This window comes from Lissotriton helveticus, chromosome 7, assembly GCF_964261635.1.
Source record: "Lissotriton helveticus chromosome 7, aLisHel1.1, whole genome shotgun sequence".
Taxonomy (NCBI): domain Eukaryota; kingdom Metazoa; phylum Chordata; class Amphibia; order Caudata; family Salamandridae; genus Lissotriton; species Lissotriton helveticus.
This window is the reverse complement of record NC_136068.1, coordinates 1,290,072,145-1,290,095,604: the sequence shown is the minus strand read 5'-3', so window position 1 is coordinate 1,290,095,604 and position 23,460 is coordinate 1,290,072,145. Positions and strand designations below refer to the sequence as shown.

The 23,460-nt window shown below is 46.8% G+C and overlaps 1 protein-coding gene across 2 annotated transcripts in view; it reads right to left on the bottom strand.

The window, feature by feature from the left end:
• MYO15B (myosin XVB) overlaps positions 1–23,460 on the bottom strand; it is an 810,836-nt gene that overhangs the window by 48,827 nt on the left and 738,549 nt on the right. For both annotated transcript variants that reach the window (XM_078654532.1, XM_078654533.1), the window contains one exon: positions 17,602–17,742. In XM_078654532.1, the coding sequence (XP_078510658.1) occupies positions 17,602–17,742 (141 nt within the window). The remainder of the gene's footprint in view (positions 1–17,601; positions 17,743–23,460) is intronic.

Here is a 23,460-nt window from a genome sequence, read left to right as displayed (position 1 = left end):
CTCGAGCCGAGTGGTCGCTCCCCAGCGTTTGGTATCGTTGCCTGCAATCTGCCTTCTGCCCTCGCTTGCCGCTTTGTGCTCTGTATAATTTAAATAAGCAGCTTTAGCTCTGTTTTGCTTTGTACTTTATCTGCCATTGTATTGTATCTGTTTGCGCGTCTGTTTATCCCCCAGCGCTCCGCTGCCATTTTACTTGTTGTTGTGCTCACAGTGAACCCGCCCCGCCTCCCAGCTGAGCCGCCCTCCCACAAACTACTTCCAGCGCTCGATCTCCTCTAAGCGCTGTGACTCGCTCTCAGCTCTCGAGCCGAGTGGTCGCTCCCCAGCGTTTGGTATCGTTGCCTGCAATCTGCCTTCTGCCCTCGCTTGCCGCTTTGTGCTCTGTATAATTTAAATAAGCAGCTTTAGCTCTGTTTTGCTTTGTACTTTATCTGCCATTGTATTGTATCTGTTTGCGCGTCTGTTTATCCCCCAGCGCTCCGCTGCCATTTTACTTGTTGTTGTGCTCACAGTGAACCCGCCCCGCCTCCCAGCTGAGCCGCCCTCGCCCCTCCCCCTCCACCATCCATATATGACAGTAGTTCCCGCGCGCAGCGTTCACGCGCAGCGACCGCGCCCAATCCGCGCCGAAGGTGCGCCAAAGGTAAGCCCGTCTACGCCCGTCCGCGCCTGGACCGCGCCCAGCGCCAGACCCCCTGCCCCGCGCGCTGTCCAGCCCTCTCGCATTACCTACGCTGCCGCCACCCTCCTAGCCCTTAACCCCGGTCGCGCCCCCACCTGCGTCCAAGCCGCTCCTGGTCGCACCCATGGACCGTTCTCCTGCTACTCCTGCAAATTTAGCGGCACCGATAACATCTCCGCTACGACCACACCACAGATTCCCGACCCCAACCACCTACAATGCATCCTTCTCAACACCCGCTCGGTCCACAGGCACGCCATCGACCTTTGGAACCTACTAGACGCCATCTCTCCAGACGTCGCCTTCCTAACGGAAACATGGATGAACGCTTCCTCCGCCCCTGACATCGCCATCTCTATCCCTGATGACTATAAGATCACACGCAAGGACCGCACCGACCACACAGGAGGAGGAATCGCTATCGTCCATAAGAAATCCATCCGCATCTCAACCAGCTCTGACGCCAACCTCGCTAACTCCGAACACCTTCACTTCCAGATCCACACCGACCCCAAGACAACTCTTAGAGGCACCCTCCTCTACAGGCCACCAGGACCCCGCGCAAAATTCAGTGAAGACATCACGGACTTCATCACCCCACACGCGCTCCCCTCCAAAGACTACATCCTTCTGGGAGACCTCAACTTCCACCTTGAAAACATCAACGACCGCAACACCGCCACCCTCTTAGACAACCTCTCCAACCTCGGACTTAAACAACTGGTCACTGCCCCCACCCACATCGCAGGTCACACTCTCGACCCCATCTTCACCTCCAGCAACCATGTCTCCTTCAGCCACACTACGGATCTCCTCTGGACTGACCACAGCTGTGTTCACTTCACCTACAACAAGCCGAAACCCATCATCCACCTCCAACCAACTCTACAAAGAAACTGGAACAAAATCACCACGGATCTGATCTCCACATCGCTCCTCCGAACCTCCCCAGCCCTCTCTTCTAACGCCAACGAAGCCGCCTCCAACCTCACCCTTTGGTTATCCAACACCGCCGACACCCTAGCACCACTGAAAAAACGTCAACACAAACTTGGCAACAAGAAGGCCTCATGGTTCAACGATGATCTCAAGAAGTCCAAGAAACTATGCCGCTCCCTTGAAAAGGCCTGGAAAAAAGACCCATCCACCAGCAACAAGGACGCCTTCAAAAGCGCCACCCGTACTCACCACCAACTGATCAGAAAAGCCAAGAAAACAGCATTCAAGGATCGACTTGACAACAACGCCCACAACAGCAAGGAACTTTTCAACATCGTCAAGGAATTTTCCAACCCCTCGGCCAATTCCAACGACATCACCCCCTCTCAAACCCTCTGCGACTCCCTAGCCTCTTTTTTCCACAACAAGATTGCTGACATCCACAACAGCTTTGACAACCAACCCGGAAGCCAACCCACCCTACCATCTGCTGACCATCTTCCCCCCGTAAACACCCTTAACGCCTGGAACCCAATCTCCACTGAGGACACCATCCGCCTGATGAATTCCATCCACTCTGGATCCCCCACAGACCCATGCCCTCACCACATCTTCAACAAAGCAGACTCCGTCATAGCTCCGCACCTCCGAGACGTCATCAACTGCTCCTTCAACTCCGCTACCTTCCCGGAAGACTGGAAACACGCTGAACTCACCGCCCTTCTGAAAAAACCAACAGCAGACCCCACCGAACTCAAAAACTACCGCCCCATCTCGCTTCTCCCATTCCCGGCCAAAGTCATTGAGAAAGCTGTCAACAACCAGCTCGCCGCCTTCCTCGAAGCCAACAAATCACTCGACCCCTCACAATCTGGCTTCCGAGCCAAACACAGCACTGAGACCGCCCTCATCGCAGCAACAGACGACATTCGAACTCTACTGGACAATGGAGACACAGTCGCCCTCATCCTCCTCGACCTCTCTGCAGCCTTCGACACAGTCTGCCACAGCACCCTTTTACAACGCCTCAGAAACATCGGAATCCAAGGAAAAGCACTGGAATGGATCACCTCGTTCCTCACCGGAAGAACCCAGAAGGTCCGCCTCCCACCATTCAAGTCCGAGGCCTCTGAAATCATCTGCGGCGTACCTCAAGGATCCTCTCTCAGTCCCACCCTCTTCAACGTATATATGAGCCCCCTCGCGGCCATCGCACGCCATCACAACCTCAACATCATCTCTTACGCGGATGACACTCAACTGATCCTTTCTCTCACCAAGGACCCCAGCACCGCCAAAACTAACCTACACGAAGGAATGAAAGAAGTCGCCGATTGGATGAAACAAAGCCGTCTGAAACTGAACTCAGACAAAACAGAAGTCCTCATCTTAGGTACATCCCCATCTGCATGGGACGACTCCTGGTGGCCGGAAGCCCTCGGAAAAGCACCCATCCCGACAGACCACGCACGGAACCTTGGCGTCATCCTGGATTCTTCACTCTCAATGAACAGACAAGTCAGCGCCGTATCCTCTTCCTGCTTTAACATTCTTCGCATGCTCAGAAAAACATTTCGCTGGATCCCCTCCGAAACAAGGAAAACAGTCACCCACGCTCTAATCACGAGCCGACTGGACTACGGAAACACCCTCTACGCAGGTACCACCGCTAAACTCCAGAAGAAACTACAACGAATCCAAAACGCCTCAGCCAGGCTCATATTAGACATCCCACGCAACGAACACAGCTCTGGTCACCTTAAAGACCTCCACTGGCTGCCCGTCAATAAGAGGATCACTTTCCGACTGCTTACCCACGCACACAAATCACTCTACGACATCGGACCAGATTGCCTCAACTCCCGACTGTCCTTCTACACCCCCTCCCGCCAACTTCGCTCTTCCAGCCAAGCCTTCGCCACTGTACCTCGCATCAACAAGACCACCATGGGAGGCAGATCCTTTTCATACCTGGCTGCCAAAACATGGAACTCACTCCCCGCTTACCTTCGCCTCACCCAGAATCACCTAGCGTTCAGAAAGCAGCTTAAAACGTGGATATTTGACAAATAATCCTCCTCCCCTTCCTAAGCGCCTTGAAACCCTCTGGGTATGTAGTGCGCTATACAAATTTTATGACTTGACTTGACTTGACATTGCTCGGGCAACAGAGCCCGCTGTATCTAGTCCTAATTTGATGATATGCCAGGAGGCATTCTGCCCATCTGCAATGATGGGCAGATGGACAGGGCGGGACACAAGCGGAAAGATCATTTAGGCCATATCCCACAAAGCATAGTACTAGCAAGCAAGAAGACGGTTGGCTTTGAGGGATTTTATGGCCATATTTCCCGTAGAGAAGACATTTTTGCCCTGGGCCTCCATACTTTTGAACTCCCTGTCAGAGGGAATTGTAGGGAAAGCACCGCCAGTTTGGATGCCCGAACAAGAAGCTTTGGTGACCCGACTCTCAGGAGACCCCTGCTTAAAGAAGAAAGCAATATCGCCAGGGGCATACCAATAAGGTTGGGCAATCATCCTATTGACTGCAGGCGCAGACAAGAGTTTCCCCATTCTGCCATAATGGGATCCAGCTAGGGGAGAAGTGGTTCTGAGGAGGCTGATAAAGGAAAAAGAACCCTTGTAAGGACGTCTGTTTTTGTTTCAGTGGTCGGTAACTGTAAGTCCAACACCTCTGCAGCTTTCAACATTACTCTGTTCAAGGATATGACCTCCAGCATTGGTGGTCCAGTGGGGAAGTCTAAAGCTAGTTTAGACCCTGTCTCCAACCCACTGACTGGATCTGGATCTTTATATACCCAAAGTACTTCTCTGGATCAAATTCTGTTCCAAAGATTTCATGGACAAGTGATCTAGAAGCCTTTTCTTCCAGTAGTCTTGGTGCCTACTTATGAGAATTAATCTGAGGCTTGGCATCAGGCTGTGGTGCCAACAGTGCCATGTCTGGGGCCAGAGGGAGTGACGGCGGAGGTCAAGTCGGTGGTGGAGGCATGATCGGCATCGTCCATGGCATCAGGTATGGCACTGAGAAGCAGAGCACATGATCAAAACAGTATTGCACAATCAGCGGCTCCAATGGAAAGGCACTGAATGGGATCGGTTGACAGGGCAAAAAGAGTGGCAGACGCAGTGGGTTTTCTGGCCCAAAGGTGCACCGAAGCCTTTGCAAAAACAGGGTTCATCACGTTGAGAAAGTCCGCTCCGGGAACTAAGGGAAAGCTGGGGCCAGAGCCAGCGTCAATGGCTTGGGAGACGGGACCGGGAACTGAAGGCTATGGAGGTTTATTCAGGTTCACAGGAGGAATAGTGCTGCACGAAGGATCCTCTGGAGGTATGTCGACCAACTCCAGTTCCTAGGACAAAATTTCTGCTGGAGATGGAGAAAGGCAGGGCTTACTTCCCCCTGGAGCATTTCTTTTCCTTCCTCCTGTGCTTTGTCTTCAATTTCTAGAAAATGATGATGGAGACCAGGAGAGGAGTCTGAAACTTTTTTAATGTCGTCAGTCTTCCTTGGCTCGGGCCATTAAAAGTTTGGCCTCTTGCTCCTTGATGGCGTTGTGATGCATGCTGAGGCACAAGGAGCAAGATTTATAATCTTCATTGGACCCCAAAGAGAGGAAATGGGGATCTGTGATGGACCTCTGTCCCTTATAATCCCTACAGGGCTTAAACTCAGACTTTGTTTGGGTGGGCAAGGTACTTTCTGGTACTGCAATCGTTTTGGCTGAGGTACAATTCTTCAGAGAGTGAAGCTCTGGAGCCGCGTCAAATGTGTGCAAAAAAAAGGAACTGACATTGATGCGCCGTGGTGGGCGCTTTATGGTTGCTGTGATGTCGACTGAGTCCAGCGCCCTCTATTATTTCGAAGTTCCCTGGATCCAGTCATATGCCTGGGATTGTTATACAGGTGAGGAATCTGCAGGTAGAAATATCCATGAGAAGGCTGAAGTCGACATCAGACGACACCAGTCTGCATCGGAGTTAGGAATGACTATGGGTTCAACATAGGCAGTGACGGAAATGGCATCACTGAACCAAACCCTTGTGAAGGTCGTCGATTCGCAACGGGAGTCAGTTCAGAATCAGGAACAGTTCCAGAGGGCTTGACTGGTGGCAAGGGCGAACTTGCTAGCGGTAACCCAGTTGTGCCTCCTTCCAGGCCACATGGCGCTCCAGAGTGGTCCGACTGTCCAATAATGAGGTGCATGGCTTCATAGAACTCCTCAGTTGGGCTGGGGTTGCTCCGGCTCCAGGAAATTCTGGGAGGCACTCCTGGATTGCTTTGGGGTTTATCATTTGGCAGTGAGTGCAGGCCCCGAAGGCGTAGTAGTCTGGCTCCAGGCACTACAAACAAACTAGGTGGGTGAATCTGTCACAGACATTTGCCTGTGACAAACTCCATTGGGTTTAAAACCCACAGGTTGCTTAGGGGACATCTCTAAGGCACACTAGAAGCAAAAAGGCTCAAAAAGGTTGACAAAACGTTGAAAATGTGGTTTAAAAAAGAGCTACGTACCTCTTCCAGATCCATGTTGTTGGTGCGTAAAGAAAGGGTCTGAGGTCCGCATGGTGGAGTGATGCCTATGTAGGCCATGCACACAATGCATCCAGAGGTATTCAGTGCTTCCCACTAGCACACAGAGGTACTATTCAATATTTTCTAAATCCAGTCTGACACCTGGGGAATATTTCAAGGTAAGGAATCTGTGGCTAGAGGTCTCTAGCAGATAAGGCAGATCTGTGCTCAAGGATCCTGTCAACAGGAGGTAGAAAGAAAATAACTGGCTAACCTGCCCCATGCAGGGCATAATGGGGCACTGGAGGTCAGAGAGCCCTTGAAGGCACAGTATTCTATTGTCATTATTTTCAATGCAACAGCCCATACAGTCACATTGCACTATCATTTACTTTAAAATAAAGTAAAAATAGCTTGTGAAGGATGTTTCAAAGGTCACTGTAACCTATTTTAGTGAATTTTAAAGGCTCTATGCCTTTTTCCATCTTTTAAAGTAAATTAATAGAATAGTCAATAAAGCCTGCCAGTCTGCACGTTTTATATTTTTATCACATGTACCTCCTGGCCTTTCTGAAGTAAGCGACATGCACATGATTGAGGAGTATTTTTGTTCAGTGCCCACGATGAATAGCAGGTAAGGTAACAACTTGTAGGGATAGAATGTGAGTAGCTTTAAACCCCTAGAGAATGTGACTTTCATGCCAGTGATACAACATCTTATCCTTACGAATATATTCCTCTATGGTGAATGATGTAGTAGTTGCCTGAAGGATGTTCCTACATCTGAGGTGGATTTCGCACACTCCATACACTTAATTGCGCAAACATAAAGCTATCTGGACTCAAGAAGATGGAGTGTGAAGAAGTATTCCACCACCTGTCTTCATCTGCGGTGCAGGATAGACTCTGAACTTGAACAATCTATCCAATGATAAAGCAAGACGATACACGTACCAGAATGGTCTCAAATGTTGTGAATATGTTTATAGGTCTCTGCACTCTCTATTTCTACAGCATATTAAGGGTCAAGGGACTCAGAAGAAAGAATGGCAAAGGCAAGTGGCCATTTCATATAAAATACCTCTCTATGGTTCCCCGTTTACTAGTTCTTTCTGGCAAAGTACTGGTATTTCTTGTTTGACGTACACAGGTTTTAGAGGAAACATGGTGAAATTCTTCAGTTTCCATTCGTGACTTATATTTTTGTTTATGCTGATGGTATACTCCAGGTTCTTGGCCAGACTGGACAACTGCTCTATCACGATGAAGACCTTGTGATCTGAAAAGCCATGCACCATAATCTGTGTGCCTCAGTCAAAGGTAAAATCTAGGCAGCCATGTTTTCTCATGTAGAACATAAGGGTCATGTTGTCCATCCAGCTCCTTATAAAAGTACGATGAATTCAGACACAAACGACTGATTATATAGCTTACCTTTTCAAAGCATGTATACGTAGCTTTAATGTATGTATCAGTGACTTTGGGTAGTATAGCTACTGAGGATGCATCCTTTGTAAAATGGAATTAAGGTCCTAGAAAGGAGAGACCTGTGAAGAGTTATACAATGGGCTGTGACCAGGTTAAGGACAATTTGAGGTCCCTCATTACCTACAACTACAACAAGTAACTACTGTATTCAGTATCAATAAACCGTTTTGTAATCACTTGCTGTCTGATAGTGCTTGGATTGGCCTCACACAGAACTAGCAGTTTTTATGATGAATACATTCTTAAGTGTTGAAGCATGTACCTCGACACACCTTGTTTTGGCAGGGTCTGAAGCAAGCCTTGTCTTTATTTAATGATGTTACCAGGTGCTGAGACAGAAAAGGGCGTGGCTGTTGCTCTCCATTTTCACTTTACTGCAACTCATCCAGGAAATAGAATATGTGAAATTCCATGATGATGAGGTATATTGCAACCTGTTACATCTGTGCCAGGTACCAGCCATGAATGTCTGACAAAATATTGATTACAAAAATATCTACCTACAAAAATATCGTAACAAAAATGTCGATTACAAAAATATCGACATGCTATCTCTAACAAGGTAAGAACAAAAATATCAAGAAAAAAATTTCGTAATTAAAAAAGATAGTTTTTTTTTAAATTTAACAAAATATGTAATGTAAATAACATAATACTTATATTTTTAACTGTTTATTACATTTATGTTATAATATTTAAAATTAAATAATATACATAATTTAATTACAAAAAATAGTATACATATAATACATAATATATACTTCCTTAATAACTTTTAAAAAGTATTTTATTAACTTATAAATAAATACAATTATTATAAATTACAAATACATTTATAAACATAAAATAATAATATAAATTAAAATTAATAAAAATGTAAAACAAATGTAAAAATAAAAGTAAATGTTGGATAGCATAGGGGTAAAAATTACTATTCCGACTCCAGAGAGTGCAGCAGTAGGGAAAGTGTTGGATAGCGTAGGGGTAAAAATTACTATTCCTACTCCAGAAAGTGCAACAGTAGGGAAAGTGTTGGATAGCGTAGGGGTAAAAATTACTATTCCAACTCCAGAGAGTGCAACAGTAGGGAAAGTGTTGGATAGCGTAGGGGTAAAAATTACTATTCCAACTCCAGAGAGTGCAACAGTAGGGAAAGTGTTGGATAGCGTACGGGTAAAAACTACTATTCCAACTCCAGAGAGTGCAACAGTAGGGAAAGTGTTGGATAGCGTAGGGGTAAAAATTACTATTCCCACTCCAGGTAGTGCAACAGTAGGGAAAGTGTTGTATAGTGTAGGGGTAAAAATTACTATTCCAACTCCAGAGAGTGCAACAGTAGGGAAAGTGTTGGATAGCGTAGAAGTTAAAAATAACATAATTATAAATTAATTAATATTTTAAAATATTTAAATGTGTTATTATTAAATAAATATAAACCATTTACAAATACCAATACATAATTATTAAAAACATGGTTAGCAATAAATAATTAAGTAAACAAAACAAAAATTAATGATTAATACAGATTCATAATAATTAATTGCCAATAATAATTAACAATCATATAATTAACAACAATTAATAAAAAAAAATTGTTACTTAATTACATTTAAATTACTTCCCACCCTATTCCCCTATAAACCCACAACCCACTAAAGAACATAATTATCAAGTAATCAATTATTTAAAATGAATGACCAATTAATAACATTTAATTACCAATTAATTAAAATTAATTTACAATTCCTAGAAATTAATAATTAATTTCGTATAATTAAATTACTCCCCACCCTATTCCCCTATAAACCCATAACCCGCTACAGAACATAATTATCAAGTAATTAATTAATTAAAATTAATGACCAATTAATAACATTTAATTACCAATTAATTAACATTTATTTACAATTCCTAAAAATTAATAATAATTTAGTATAACTAAATTACTTCCCACCCTATTCCCCTATAAACCCACAACCCGCTACGGTACTAAAATACAAAATGTACTTAAATTACATAAATAAAAATAAAATACATATTAAATACATAATAATATGAATAAAAATCATATAAAAATCGATATTAGTAACATCGATATTACTAACATCGATATTAGTAACATCGATATTACTAACATTCATATTAACAAAATCGATATTACTTACCTTCGAAATTCAGTCCAATCAATATTAAAAATATCGATATAACTTACCTTCTATATCATGTCCCTTCGGTATTTAAACATCGACATTATTTTATGTCGATATTTAAAAATCGATATTTTCTCTGCCTACCACCAGCCATATGCAATTCAGCCTTGATCCTGAAGTGTGGCTCAATGGTTAGAGCGGCAGACCCTGATGCAGAGGTCTAGCCCGGGACCAGGGTTCAATTCCCCGCCTCGGCGGGTCTTGGGCTCAAAAATTCCACGGACCTGATAATTCTCGCCTCGGTGCCTATTCCAATCATGGAGTCCCACTCTGCAACTCTGGGCAATAGCTTGCTTAATCTCCACAACGGCCCCCACAACGCTAAGGATGCCTGGCCTCCACCTTGGGGGTGCCCAGGAGTGGACACCTCACAGGGAAAGCCAGGATGGGTTCCACAGCCGTATTCGTACAAGCGCCTTGAGACCCTTGCGGGTGAGTAGTGCGCTATACAAGTATCAATTTACATTTATTTACATTTACACCCATAGGAACAGCCCAACCCGAATTGCTAGGTCAGGTCCTGGTTTTTATCTGACGTGGCATTGCAGGCAGAAAAATGATGGACATAGACATCATTGCAGTTGAGAGTAATTACTAGTAGCTGAGATTTGGTCAAGCAATCCACCTTCACTTTTTTGTTTTGTTATGTTATGTTATGTTATATCTGTCTTATATAGCGCACGGCTACTCAAAGAGTGTCCCGGCGCTTTAATGCACACCTGTATCACAACATAACAGAAAAAGAGAGCAGAAAAATAGGGGGGAAGTTCAGACCAACCGAGAAAACTAATATCTAAGAGGTAAAAAGCCAGGTTTTAAGGCCCTTCCTGAACGTCAGTAAATTTGGAGTACTGCCCAAGGTCACTGGCAAAGTATTCCAGAGCTGCGGAGCCAGCAGTCTGAAAGATCGGCCTCCTATACGTGCCCTTTTAATACGAGGGCCCGCGGCCAGGAACAAAGATCCGGACCTCAAGGATCTTGTGGGGTAGTAAGAAACTACCCTCTTTTGTAAATATTTTGCTCCTGAATCATGAAGAACTTTATGAGCTAAAGTCAGGGCTTTAAAAATTATCCGCTTCCGGATGGGGAGCCAGTGAAGTGACTGCAGGAGACCCGAGGTTCTGGCACGGCCTGATAGTCCAAAAATGGCCAGTGCTGCCGAATTCTGGACCACCTGCAGTCGTTGTAACAGATACTCCGGCAGGCCGAGATACAGAATGTTCGAATAATCCAATCTCGAACCAATTATAGCCTGCACCGTTATCTTCGTATGATCTTCCGATAGTATGGGCAGAAACTTGCGTAGCATCCGGAGCAAACCGAAGCAGGTGCCGGTGAGACCGATTATCTGGGATCGCAGTGTCAAGCCATTATCGATCTTAATCCCCAGGTTCTTGGCCACCTGGGATGAACCTGTAGGTGGAAACATATTCTCCGGCCACCATTCCTGCCACTCTGGATCCGAACTGCACCCGAAGAAGAGTACCTCTGATTTATCCGAGTTGCACTTGAGGCCGTTAAGTTGGAACCAATAAAAAACGGCCCCAAGGCAACCCTGGATACTCTCTCCATCAAAATCCGCACCTTTCCCGCACGTGAAGAGGAGCTGGGTGTCATCGGCGTAGGAAACGATCTGGGCCCCGAAAGATTCCGCTAGTGCCGCCAGAGGGGTCATAAAGATGTTAAAAAGAGTCGGGCTCAACACAGAGCCCTGAGGGACTCCGACTCCCAATGACGGCATCTCAGCGGAACTGGAGGAGGCCCAGACCGTTTGTCGACGGCCCGCCAAGAAAGATCGAAACCAGCTGAGCACCGTCCCCCTCAGACCGATCTCATAAAGTCTGGCGAGGAGACCCTCATGGGGGACGGTGTCAAAGGCCGCCGACAGATCGAGCATCAGTAGCATCGCTTTGCCACCTGGGTCCAGCACCTCCTTAATAGCCTCCGAAACTTCCAAAAGCGCTGTTTCAGTGCTAAGGTTTGTGCGGAAGCCGGATTGAGTGGGGTGCAGTAGATCATGTGATTCCAGATAATCGGAAAGCACCTTATGCACATGCTTCTCGAGGATCTTGGCAAAGGCGGGCAAAAGCGAAATAGGCCTATAATTAGCCAGCACCTCCGAGTCCAGACCAGGCTTTTTAAGCAGAGGTATAATCATAGCCTGCTTCCAGATCTGGGGGACTACACCCTCACTAAGGGAGCAGTTCAAAAGGGGGTTCACAATGGGATTGATGACTTCGGCCATTTTAGCCAGAAATTTGGCCGGGCATGCATCACGAGGAGATCCCGATTTAAGGCAGGCCATCAGGTCCAAGGATGCAGAGGCTGAAAGTGGTGGAAAATCAGCCAGCATCGGATCTACACTAGTAGCGGAAACAGGGCCACCCTCAGAAGAGTGAAAAACCTCAGACCCCCTCAAGGGAAAGGACTCTTGAATCCGCTTGATCTTGGAGGTGAAAAAGTTGGCAAGGGCACTCACCCATGCCTTCGTAGGAGGTACCTGGGTCACGGAATCACGAGGGGCCATAAATTCCCTCACAATAGCAAAAAGCTCCTTGCATGAATTGGAGGCCGTCTCAATTTTCCTAGAAAAATAGCCTCTCTTCTCAGAGAGAATGTCGCGATGGTACGCTTTGACAGAGGCTCTGTAGGCGAGTTTAGCCCCCGGATCGTATTGCGCACGCCACGCTCTTTCTGCCACCTTACACTGCCGTCGTGAAGCCGCCAGTGCTTCGGTAAACCAGGGGGCGGACGCCCGTTTTGCAATATTGCGAGGAGACCTCACCGGGGCAAGATCATCCAGCCTCTCCGAGAGCCACAATTGCAACTGCTCTGAGTCCCTTTCTAAATCCCCTGTCAGGATACACGGATGAACCAGACATGCCTGTATTAGCAGTTCTGGAGTAACCCGATGGAATGCCCTAGATCCCTGGGAAAGCTGTCGAGAGACACTAGATGGTTTGCTTGTCTCCGACACATAATACTTAACCAGCCTGTGATCCGACCATAGCACCTGAATAGGTGCTAAAATCTCTATAAAGGTCGTCGAGAAAACCAAATCCAGGATATGGCCCTTATCATGCGTCGGTCCGCAATAATAAGGCAGAAGGCCTAGAGGAGTCGTCACGTCCAACATTTTAATCGTGTCTGCATCCCTATCGTTTTCTTCAGTATCACACCATAAGTACAGACCGGGGTCCCCGTGCTTACTGTGTCAGTGTGTTCAAACCACCCTAGTGACAAGGTTCAAAAACGCTGAAACTGGTCTGGGGTTGCTTATGTTCCCACTTAGAGAGGACCTGACCATTCAGGCTGGACTGCTCTTTTTGGAGCAGGAAGAAAACTGATGTGCATATTACTGGTTCCTCTCTGAGGCAGCATGATGGGCAAAAAAACACAATAAACTGGACTGAAGCTCAGAGTAGTCATAGGTGGCTGAGATTAATTCAAGAAATACAACCATCACTTTTTTTGGTACATACTTGAGGTAGCATGCATTTGGAGAAAATCAGTGCATCTGCACTCCATGGCCAGCATGGGTGGGTGACTGAGCCTCCTGGGCAACATTGGCCTTTCAAGATCACCTGGAGTGATGCTGAGAAACCTTCATGCAATGCTTACAATTACAGGCAGTTGTGGGTGAACAGAAGGTTGCAATGGGGGAAGGGTGGGGTGTCAAATTTAGGATTCTTCTTCCCATGCTGAATCAACACTATACTCTTAAAGAGGTAGGAATGTCTGGTCTTATAAATGACTTTTTTATCATTATATCTTTTCAATAGATTGATGCCTGAAGTTCCCAAACTAAAGGAGGACGGGTAATCTTTTACCTCTGTTGTCATTTTGTGTTTAGAGCACATTTACGAAGGCAGTGACTAGTGATGGATGCACCACAACACATGGAAGTGCATCTAAATTCTCATCTGTCCGCCTTTCTTGATCAATCCGGATATTTGGATAACACACAGCATGGCTTCAGGAAACACCACAGCACAGAGTCTGCTCTGACTCTTGTGGCCGACAAGATCCGTCGGCAAGTGGACTCTGGCCAATCCACTGTCTTGGTTTTACTTGATCTCTCGGCCGCATTCGATACCCTGTCTCCCGCCATTTTAACATCTCGGCTTAGGGAGGCAGGGGTCGAGGGATCGGCTTTGAGTCTTCTAAACTCCTTTCTTTTAGAAAGAGAGCAGAGAGTGATGCTTGGGAACTACCTCTCCCCTGCCAAGTCTTTGCAATGTGGGGTGCCACAAGGGTCGGCTTTAAGCCCGACCCTGTTTAACATCTATGTGGCCCCCCTTGCTAGACTTATAAGATCGCAGGGGATGGAGGTAGTGTCCTACGCTGATGACACTCAAATCATGGTGTCTCTGGCTCATTCCTCTGTGGTGACATCTGCCTTGAGCTTCAGGGTATGCATGCAGTTGGTGGCAGACTGGATGACTGTTAATTCCCTGAGGCTCAATGGCGAAAAAACAGAGGTACTGGTTTTTGGAAAGAACCAGGATGTCTGGTCGAGCGAGTGGTGGCCTTCGTCTCTTGGCACTTGCCCCTCTCCCTCCCAATCAGCCAGAAATCTAGGTGTGATATTTGACACCTCACTCTCGATGTCCCTTCAAGTAAACAGGACCGTGGCCACCTGCTGGGGTGTGATTAGAACTCTAAATAGAATCCGTGAATATCTTTCTCCCCAAGCTCGGAAACAAATTGCAGTCGCTCTTGTTGGCTCCAGGTTGGATTATTGCAATTCCCTGTATATGGAGTCCAACAAGAGCCTGGTACATCGACTGCAAATTGTGCAGAACGCGGCCGCACGTTTTGTATTGGCCCTTCCTAAGGTGGCTTCGGCGACTAAAGCCAGGAAAGATCTTCACTGGCTTCCAGTGCAGCACAGAATTTCTTTTAAAATTCTTTGCATGACTTATAGAGCATTGGCGGAGGGATCAATGAGTGGGATTAGTTCCTTGCTCGCTCGCTATGTCCCAGTTAGAGGCCTTCGATCCGCTGAATTGCTCCAACTTGTCGTGCCAAGGGTCAGGCTGGCAAGATGGGGAGCTAGGGCCTTTTCAGTGGTGGCCCCTCAGCTCTGGAATTCGATTCCCATTGAGCTTAAGAGGTTGCCATCTATTGAGTTGTTCAAAAAGGAGCTAAAGACATGGTTCTTTAGGAAGTCTTATCTCTAACTGAATGTTTCCCTGGAGTGATAAGCTGTGTTTTGATGTTAGGCGCCTTGACGCCCATGGGGCAAAGTATGCGCAGAATAAAAACATTTTCATTCATTCATTCACATCGGTTCTCATTTTTTTTGTAATGTTGTTGCTTTGTCCTCACTACTTTTTGCTCCACATTTTGTGCCGCCAAATTCCATTTCAATTCCCTGTCTCTGGATGTCCTCTCCATGGTTTGGGAAAGATTTTATGCCTTACATATTGACACCTGCTAACATTAGTCATCATCTTCAGTCAAAATTGTTAAGGAGGTTTTTTTGTCTTTGTAGCATTTTCTTTCTAGGGCGCTCACAAGAAGAAACTTTGATGTGTTTAGGGTCATATTAAGTGCAAAGTGGCACCGTGGCTCCTGGGAGCAGATGCTTTCTTCTCAGGCAGTCACAAAGGAAACTTGAAAGGCCTTCTCAGCATCCAGCTTTTGGCAGGCATTTAGTAGATTGGGATTGATGGTTATATGAAAGTAGGCCTCTTGCAAGTTGGTGGACCCCAGAACCTGCACTTGCTGTAGGACTGAAATGGAGTTTGACCCTTCGGAATGATTGCTTCCTCAGGGTACCTGTTCAATTTGCACGCATCCAACTTCCCAATTTCTTTCTGACCAGGAGATACTAAGGGGCCGATTCCGATGTCGGACGGACCTGAGTCCGTTCGACATCGGTCCGGAGTAGTAACCCACCGACCTGCTGTCGTGGGTTACTGCCCTCAGTCGCATTCCTATACCTGACAATGCAAGCATGCTTTCCGGTCGGAAAGCATGCTTGCATTGCTGAAAGCAGGGGTGTAGTTCATCCCTGCACCCTGTGGCCGATACCCCATGGTGTCTGCCACCGGGTGCGGGGAATCAACGGAGGGGCACCATAGGTGCCCGCCAGGCTGCCATTTGGTGCCTCACACCCATGAGACAGCTTCCGACTGCCTTTTCGTGCCAGACAGACCGACACGAAAAGGCAGTGAAAAGCTGCCATCGTACTCCCTCGGTCGGAAAGAGGCGACTGGGGGAGTACTGGAGGATTTCCAGACTGCGGACAGGCTCGTCCGCAATCTGGAAATCCGAGTTGGATTCCTTCCCGACCGAGCCCATCGAAATGGCTCGGTCGGGAACGAATCCGGCCGGCAATGACGGATTCGGTCGGAAGGGCTCCGAACATGGTTCGGAGCCCTTCCGGACGAAATCGGAATCGGCCCCTAAGAGTAAAAATCAATCTTGCAGTGCCATAGGGCACTGTAATGCATTGCGGTGGCAGTGTCGAAAGCTAACATTTTCTGGGTATCCCTTCAGATTTTGACTGAAAAGGACTTTAGGGATACTTCAATTCTGCCGTCCAAGGTTTGAGCACAAGCAATAGATGAATTCTAAATAGAAATAATCTAGTCAGTAGGTCTTTTGCCCCAAGCCCATTGTGCTAGCAATATCTAGCCAGGAGACCTGTGGCCAAAAGTCGTGGGTGTTTGGAATCTCTAGCCAGGAGACCTGTGGCTAGACTTTAACTGAAGGTTAAGTCTGGGTAAGGCCCACTCCCCTGGACGGGCCTCACTTTACCCTAGTTAACCCTAACAAGTGGTGGCCTGCGGCATGTTGCCCATTTACTGCCATCCTTAGCCCTTGGGTCTGGAATCCTGTTGAAAGCTCTTCGTTGCCTGAGCCTTTGTGACTAGTGAAGACAGTTGGGGGCCAAGATGAATCCAGCCAGTCTACAAGATCCTTGTGCTTTGCCAGCCCATGGGTCCCCGAAGTGCCTGTCTGTCCTCAAGAGGAGACTCATCGACGTTCAGGGCCTCCACAAGTAGAACTTTCTCTGTCCTTCTCTGTTGACTGAAGCAGCAGGTCTGTAGGCCTGCAATGTCATCAGAAACCTAAACAATCTCACCTTTCTCTTACTACTTTGAAGGCTGTCATCCGATAATTTACCTACAAGCACACTCTCTCGCTCGTTCGTTCTTCTCAAACAAAAAGCTTCAAAGCTCCACCCAATTACCTGGGTGTACTAGTTATGGCCACCTCTCAGGGCCTGGACGAGCACCTGCGAAATAGTCCCCAAAGCCAGACCCATTCTTCCTGCAAATTCTAAGCATACTTACTCAAACCAAGGGGAAGAGGTACCAATATTAGACTCTGAAACTAGTGCAGAAAAAGGACAAGCAGTGTAGGAACAGGATCTCATTCGGCAGTTGGGAAGAAACAGTGTGAAAATAGCGGTGCACACGTGCTGTTACAGGGAACAGTGTAGGAGAGCAATGCATAAAGTCAAGTCCAGGAGGAGAAAGTGTGGGAACAAAGATCAGAAGTAGACATCTGTAGAATGCTATTAGAACAACATTTAATGCAGCAAGACCCAGGGATCTATGTTGTTTGCGGTGGTAGTATTGGGATAGGACCACAGGGAGTCAGACCTTTAAGGGAGTCTGAAACCTGAATGACATTTACTTGGGAGCAGGGTGTACCCAGAAAAGCTTTTATCGTATTCCTTAAGGTTCCACATGGTCCTTCCCATGTCCCAAAAGATGAATTATGATTACCTCATGTAGCTCGAACCATACGCTCTTTGGTTTGTTGGTGGTTCCATAATTCACCTCCACACCGGGGAGTGTAGCGCTGTCCATGGGCCGCAGTGTTTTCATGGTCTGAATGTCCGTCAGAGGAATGGAAAGATAGGTGTTCTGGAAAAGGAAAATGGCAGACTTAAAGATTTACAGCTCAATTCTGGCAGACAATTACAATCAGAAACATGAGCAGATCTCCTAGAGATGTGACGTTGATGCTACAAACATTGCCACATAAGGCATCATCCACCACATAGTCATATGACCAAGTTACAAAATAATTTCTAGTTCAGTTAAAGCAAATATTGAAAATATTTTACTTTCATTTGTTTCAGATTTCATCTTTGTCATCGAGAATTAAAGCACACGTGTTTTCTAAATTGTTATTGGGTGCAAATGATGCAATGAATATCAGAATGACATCGAGTAGGACAAGCAGTTATTAAAAAGAGATACCCAATTGAGTGTACACGCCACGCTAAAATAAGAAAGAAATGCATGCTCTTTATTAGATAGCAGATGATAATATATTCAGGTGTTGAAACAGTTACTTTTAGAAGCTTTAATGTATTCAATTCTTCCCAAGCATGACCATACCTCATCTACTCAAATGAATCATGGAAAACGCTCACAATTAAGCTCAAAATATATATGCACAAGTGTGGCCTGGAGAAGCATTAAAGGTGCATGCCTCTTTAGCACTCCTCTCTTGCCTGACCTTTTAGCAGCAAACATTTCATCACTTTAAGGCAGTTCAAACAACAGCACCAGTGGTTTGGGGAGGTATCGTCCTACAGCTAGTGGCAAGTGACAGGCGGACCCCTCCCAAGAAAAAGGAGGAACCATGGAGGCCTGAATCCATAGGCACGGAATTACCAAATTGCATCTTGGTGTTCTTACGTTAGGAGCTAATACCTCAGCCGTAAGGGGATGGGAAGAGTGTGTATGGCAGTAGGTTGCCCCAGAGCAAAAGAGGGTTGTGTGGAGTCACCAGCAAGCACAGTGAGGTTCAGTAAGTAGCAGACCATGTAGAAGGGATCAGGTGGTGTCTGCATGGAAACCCACATCCTGTCTGTAGCCCCACAAGCCAGAGGTATTAAGATGGTCTAATGGATAGCGATGATTATGGCGATGTGCTCGACCCAGTCATGTAAACAAAAAGGGCCGAAAAGGAGGGGACAAAAGAGAATAACCAGAAATAGAGGTGACATCTTGAGCATAGGATCTAAATGAGGCAGTGGGATACTTTAAGTAGAGACTTTGTGAATCCCAGTGCCTTGGGTTTATGAGAGAGAATTTGCTGCACTATTTGTGGTGGCCACTACTTAGTCCCTCTAGGTTCATATATGGCATCAGAGGAAGGATATGTTACATTGAAAGGGATTAAAGGGTGAATATGAGGTATGAGGAGTCATCAACCTCTCACTCAGAGTAACTCAACACATGTATCAAAGGCATGGTCAGGGAATACACCGCTGAGCGTCAGAACACATGCTTTACTCACCTGCAGCTACAGTTCTCTTTCGGATTGTTAGATTCCCATTCTTGAATAGTTCCCCCTCCCTTGTCAAGCTGGGAGTCCCAATGTGACCTTCAAATAGCAGTATTCATATGACAAAGGAGTGTAAACTCTAAAAACTGTGTTCTTTAGTAGAAAAACTACCTCGGAAATGCCCCAACTTCAGCCAATGAGATGAAAGCACTCTCAACATCCTCACCCTCCCTCTGGAGGCCACTATACCTCTGATTTTTAGCAAACGTGAAAGGATACATAGATCGGCTAAGCTTCTGAAACTGGGAAGGATCAAACACGTGAATCTATGAAAGATACCGATGCGGCAGGGCTGTAACTACAGGTAAGTAACATGTTTCTTCTCCAGCACTGGAACTTTAATAGATTTGCATACCTGAATCAGAGTAGTGATATGTAGTCAAGTGAATAAGAAGCACTTTATGCATATTGTATAATCTTTGTGTATATATTTGCAAACAGTGGAAAGAGGCTCACCTGTAGAAACAGCTGTCACGGCCCTGCTTGCCCCATAGCGGATTGTTGTTTCTGTATTCAGGATGCAGTTTTTCCTGAATGTGGCAACTTTTCTGTGATGCTGCCCTGCAGATATCTGCCAAAGGCACCCATCCAGTTAAAAGTGCTGTCACTGCATTTTTGAGGGGGTGGCTGTCTTTTGTATAACAAAAGCCAACTATAGGTGCGATCCACCTTGCGATGCCTTGGTTAGCAAGAGAACAGCACTTCTTCTGATGGCCAAAGGAGGCAAAAGTTGAACTGTTTTCCTAAAAGTTTTAGTCTGGTAGAGGTAGAATTTGAGACATCTGCGAGTTTCCAAGGAATGTGAAGCTAGCTCTGCTGTATTTGTTGTGTTAATAAACAGTGCCTTCGAAATTATGGATAAATTCAGGTTAATGTACCAATCTGAGATTAGTGTGCACACCACCCTGTCATTATTAAACCTTAGATATGAGTCCTTGATCATAAATGCCCCGGTTACTTACCGGTAATCATCATTACTCCGAGTCCTTGTCTTCCTCGCCACAGTATAGTTTCCCTTCCCTCCCGGCCCTCTTGGTGGCTTCATGTCTGCGGCTTGGATTTCAGGTCGTTTGGCTCTTTTTCTGTATCCCTTTATGGGATTGGCTGTAGCCACTGGGGGCCATCTTGGAGGGAGGGAGAGGGAGACTAGAGCGCTAAGTTTTGCTTGGAGTTTCTGTGGGAGCCGGAGGCTCAATGGTTAATACTGTGGCGAGGAAGACGGACGAGGAGGTAATGCTTGGATCTCCGCGCTCACCATCAGAGTGGATGGCAAAGCCAAAAAAACAGACACTTTTCATTATAGAAATGTAATGTTTTCTTTGTGAATAGGTTCAAAGTGGCTTTTCATCAGCTGACTTTGCAGCGTATTGAGTTCCCACCTCGCTGCTGAAGGTCTCACTAGTGAGCGCCCTTTAAGGAATTTCCTAATGGTTCTTACACAGAAAACAGCAATATATTGTCAGGTGTTCTGCAGACCAGAGAAGTGGCAGACACATGCACTCTAATAGAACTGTGTCTTAGTCCTGACTGAACTAAATGAATACAGCAGATGTGGTAGGATTAGTGTGGTTTGGAAATTATAGGATACTATTCTTTAGTCTTTAGTCAGCCACGACAAGCAGAATATATGTTTTATTTGTTGACACAACTCTTACTTGAGCCAGTGTAAAATATCGCAAGTTGAGAACTCTGTGTTCAGGAGCCATGCCGATTAACTAAGTGACGAAGGATCATGACCATAAGAATTTCTTTTGTGACTCTAGTCAGAAAATCTGGTTGCTTGCCCAGAGGAATGTGCAAGGCTTCTGACGGATGAAAGATTTGTCAACCAGTACTGGTGGGACCAAATTAGCATTAGGCATGGTTCCCTCTTGGGCTTTCTAATCACCTGTAGGGTGATGGGAAGTAATGGAAAAGTGAAGGTTAAGTTATTGGACCTTGACATTAAAAAGGCATTCACTGAGGGAAAGGAAAGAGATGGGGGAAAAGGTAGGCAGCATTGTGAGCCAACATGACTGATGCGAGTCTTTGAGCCTTGCGCGAAGTCCAGTAATATCAAGCACAAAGCTGCCTCGCAACCAGAACAAATACAATGTCCCTCCCCTACCTTCTGTGATCCAAAATGTGGCCTTCTACAGCTTGAAACGTGGGGCTGCGGAACACATCTGATCTCGAGGTCAGCAGTTCTGAGAGACGCCTTTCCTGAATCTGCAGGCACACAATGACCGATACACCTGGGGAAAGCCAAAGGGCCCTGATCAAGTGCTGGGACTGGAAACATTGGGGCGGCTTGCTGGGAAGATCCTTGAAGCCAGAGGTGTCCAATGCAGTATCGAGAGACCTCAATCCAGACATGCCACTGATAGCTGGGGAGGGAGGTAGAGGGAGGGAGAGAGAGGGAGAGAGGGAGAGAGAGAGAGAGAGAGAGAGAGAGAGAGAGAACGAGAGAGAACGAGAACAGATGGTGTACGGGCCTGAAAATTAGGAGGATGTAGGGGTGGATTCCCATTCCACAAAGGCTGGAGTATTGATTGTCTCCTCTTAGGTGCGTAGGTGGGAATGTTCCTGAGGCGAACAAGAGGAGGCACTCAGCAAAGGGCATGAAGTGGTAGAGGCTGTGCGTCTGGTTTGCTGACACCTTAAGAGGACTTGGGGGAGAGTTCATGATAGCCATGGTGATCCCCTGATTGATAGCTACAGCCACCCATCCCCCCACATTGGAAGAGAGCTGGAGACCAGCATGTACCCCAGGCAATTTTTTCAGATTTGGCTCCCTACATAAATATCTCCACAATGGAGAGTGGAGGTGTCCCTACTTGATGTCCTCTATTTGGTGCTGGATAGCTGTTAAATAACTCAGGAGTCCCTGGCAGAGGCAAGGAAGTGGTGGGGAGCTGGTTCACTCGTAGCACCGGCACAATGTGGAGGTGAGCCCCTATGGCCTCCTCTTAGAAGTCCAAATCAGCAGTAATTCTGCACGGCATGAAGCTCAGCTAAATGATGCTGTATACCAACAAAATCAAGAGCTTGTTCAACTCCAAAGCACACTTATTTGACACTCCATGGGCTGCCTGGGGCTTGGTGGCTGAATAGAGAGCACTGAGTGGGGGATTCAGGCTGAAAGGGGACTCCGCCTCCTTAACCTGTACAAGGTGGGCTTGACCTAAAGATAGGTTCTAGGGTGGTGAATGCAGCAAAGGAATTAAATTTGGTGCAGGCAGTACCCCAGGGTACACAGCTTTGAAGACAGAGTATGAGTCAAATATGAACTATCTCGACCAGGAGAAAGATCCTGCCAGACCCTGTTCAAGGGACCACGGGTGAAGTAAAGGCTACTGAGCAGTGGCGGTGCGTCCATTGGGGGCGTTGGGGCGTTGCCCCACTAGCCATGGACGACCGCACTGCAGCGCCAACATGCATTAAAAAATGTTTTTTTGTTTTAAAAATAGCGGCGCGCACTGACTCAAGCGCACTACCGGCCCGACAGAATCGGGCATCTTTAAGGAAGTGGGCCGGGGGAAGGGGGGGCGGGGCTGCGACGCACAGGCAGCCAGAATATCGTATGTGACACTCACACACACTGCGCAAGTGAAATCCAGGAGAAGGCAATATTCAGACTTGCCCGCGCATGCGTACACTGGTACAACTTCCCCCCACCCCCCTCCATGTCACCCAGAGACACAGGCAGGGACCCGGGGTCCCGGGCACAATATGGGCAGATAGTAGGCTGCTCGTTAGCCAATCCTGGCGCAGTGGCGCTGTTAACTCTGCGCCAGGATTGGCTGCTGCAGCAGGATGGTGACGTGCGGCACAACAAGAGCGAAATTGAAAGCAGAAGAAAGTAGTGATCAGTCGTCGTCGTTGTTATTGTGTGCCTGCCTGCTGCCTAAATCTACTACGGACGGTCCGGACCGCCTGGTGCTTTGTGCGAGTCCTCCTGTCTCCTGGACCTGTCTACTGCTGCTGCGTCGGTCGGAACGGAAGACAGACATCGAGGACTCGGAGCAGATCACCAGAGACGAGAGAGAAGTTCCAGATAGTCGACGTCACGGTCACCTCCACCACCGCGACCCACGTAAGTTTTTTACTGTGCCAGGCCAGGCCTCCTCTGACCTCTGCCAGTGCCAGTGCCATCCCTAAGTTAACCAGTCACAGTCATTAATTAGAAACAAATAGATATAGACATCTGACGCTCCACAACTCTCAAGAAAATACAGGAGCCGCACTTGGTGAATGAGATGTTTAATAATTCCCAAACCTACTTTAGACCCTCTGTTTTCTAT